Source organism: Hypoxylon fragiforme (assembly GCF_022984875.1).
Source record: "Hypoxylon fragiforme strain CBS 206.31 chromosome Unknown GGS25scaffold_8, whole genome shotgun sequence".
NCBI lineage: Eukaryota > Fungi > Ascomycota > Sordariomycetes > Xylariales > Hypoxylaceae > Hypoxylon > Hypoxylon fragiforme.
In genome coordinates this window covers 1,579,489-1,581,584 of record NW_026054763.1, presented here as the reverse complement: position 1 = coordinate 1,581,584, position 2,096 = coordinate 1,579,489, and the positions used below count along the sequence as shown (strand labels likewise).

Genomic DNA, 2,096 nt, shown 5'->3' with positions numbered 1-2,096 from the left:
TACCATAATATCGTGTGAATTAATTTGTTGATGATGTTCAATGTTGAATTCAAATTCATTTCGAAATTTGTGGTAGATGGTCTTATCGATAGACTCTATCGATAAGCACTAGTTATCGATAAATGGATGTGGCAGTTTTTGCTAACTGCCCCAAGCACGAGCCACCATACTGCGTCACTGGTCAGTGACTTTCGCCCCACCAATAAAACGCCGTGCGGCTAGGCCTAAGCGCATTCGCCGACGCATGCCATGAAGACCATGAAACATCATTCTTCTTAATTCACTTTATCATCAATCACCAACCACGACGATCCCCTCAACCGAACCCCCTTTCAACGATCCTCTGGGTGATTCTACCTCGTCACTTTAGGCACCTACATCGATACATTGCGACCAATCCAGATTGATCGCTCAACAGAGTCAACCTACAACCAACCCCCTCTAGCCTCCACCCCCGGACCCTATCATCATAATGTCGAATCGACAACTCGCCCGCGACACACAAGTCGAATTCCAAGCTCGCGTACGTTCTGCTTCGCCTCCTTTGGACGCCCGCCCATAATTCTCCGATCAATATACTAATACTCCATGCCTTCTGTATAGTTCCAAGCGAAGCAAGCACGGCGAGAGGCGCAAAAGGCCGCGAAGCAGGACCCGCTTCTCAAGAAGCAGATCCAGGACCTGCTGAAGAAGGGCGACACCGCGAAGGCGTATCAAAAGGCCAAGATGCTGCTCTCGAAGCAGGCTCTCGCCCAGCAGATGGACCAGATGGCCGACATGGCGGAGCTGAGCGTCGCCCAGATCCAGGCCAACAACGCCATGAACCGCATGACGCACATGATGGGCCAATCCTCCCGGACTATGACCGCGGCCCAGCGCAACATGAACCCCGAGCGTGTACGTTTCCATATCATCTCTCTCCACTCTTTGAAATCATTCAAACATATACACATATGTATACATAGATTTCGAGTGCTAACACCCCCCGCAGACCCTCATGACGCTCGAGCAGTTCAAGCAGCAGAACGAGGAATACGCCGTCAACAACGGCATCTACCAGGACGCCATCTCGCAGACGACCTCGCAGCAGGTGTCCGAGGACGCCGTGCACGAGCTCCTCGGCAAGCTCGCCGACGACGCCGGCGTCCAGCTCAACTCCCAGCTCAACTCCGCCCAGCCCAGCAAGGCCGAGCCCGCCCTGCCCCAGGCCAACGAGCCCACCGCCGAGGAGGAGGACGCCCTCCAGCAGCGCCTGCGCGCCCTCAGGGCTTAGAAAGCCGATGGCGATGATGGCGGCGGCGGCAGCGGCGGCGGCGGAGGTGGCGGAGATGAGGGGGAGGGGGAGGGCGAGTGTGTTCCGCAGGTGGCGGGGTGAATATACATACCTACATACGACCGACCCATGTCAGAAGGTGTGGCATTGGATTCTTGCTTTTGCTTCGAATCACGGTAGAATTTTACTATCAGCATGACGACATAAGGGGATATGTTTGGCGTTCCGGCTTTTTTTTCCTTTCCTTTCCCCCCTTTTCTCGGTTTTTTTTTTTTTTTTTTTTTTTTTGTGTTGGCTTAGGCACTCTTTTCTTTCCCCGCTGCGATGGTACGCTGCGAATACCATCGCATCGCCCACCCCAAAGACACTGCCGAAGAATGGGAATGGAGGTAGCTAGCTAACCTACTATAGCTAGGTATAGAACTCTTACACGCAAGAACTGGGAGAGGGCGTCTCGTCTGTGTTACTGTGTTTGTGGTACGCTTGGTGTCAATGTAATGAATCAAGAAAGCAAAGAAGCAGCGGGTAACTGTTGGAGTGTTGCTACCTACTGTACCTAACCTAGTAGGTACCTACTTAGGTAGCTTGACATAGTTACTTGATATATATAATGCTACATACCTACCTAAAGTCACACGTATAGATAAGGTGAATATCAAAAAAGGAAAACAGCCTTCCATGCCTAAGATATAGTTACAGACCAGACAGACAGACAGACAGACAGACAGACAGACAGACAGACAGACAGACAGACAGACAGACAGACAGACAGACAGACAGACAGACAGACTGGACTTGGTGATAATACCATACCATGAGGGGC

The 2,096-nt window shown here is 51.6% G+C and overlaps 1 protein-coding gene across 1 annotated transcript; it reads left to right on the top strand.

The window, feature by feature from the left end:
• Positions 1–253: 253 nt before the first annotated feature.
• On the top strand, positions 254–1,339 carry GGS25DRAFT_503584 (Snf7 family protein). Its single transcript, XM_049262084.1, has 3 exons — positions 254–523; positions 604–897; positions 992–1,339. Exons 1-3 carry the CDS (start codon positions 473–475, stop codon positions 1,271–1,273), a joined length of 627 nt encoding a protein of 208 aa, XP_049113899.1. The 5' UTR covers positions 254–472; the 3' UTR covers positions 1,274–1,339.
• The last annotated feature ends 757 nt before the right edge of the window (positions 1,340–2,096 follow it).

Bases quoted from the DNA above. Each gene is read 5' to 3' on its own strand.
- GGS25DRAFT_503584 (XM_049262084.1), top strand. From the start codon at position 473: ATGTCGAATCGACAACTCGCCCGCGACACACAAGTCGAATTCCAAGCT. The intron at 524-603 runs GTACGTTCTGCT...CCTTCTGTATAG, and splicing joins AAGTCGAATTCCAAGCTCGC to TTCCAAGCGAAGCAAGCACG. The intron at 898-991 runs GTACGTTTCCAT...CACCCCCCGCAG, and splicing joins GCAACATGAACCCCGAGCGT to ACCCTCATGACGCTCGAGCA.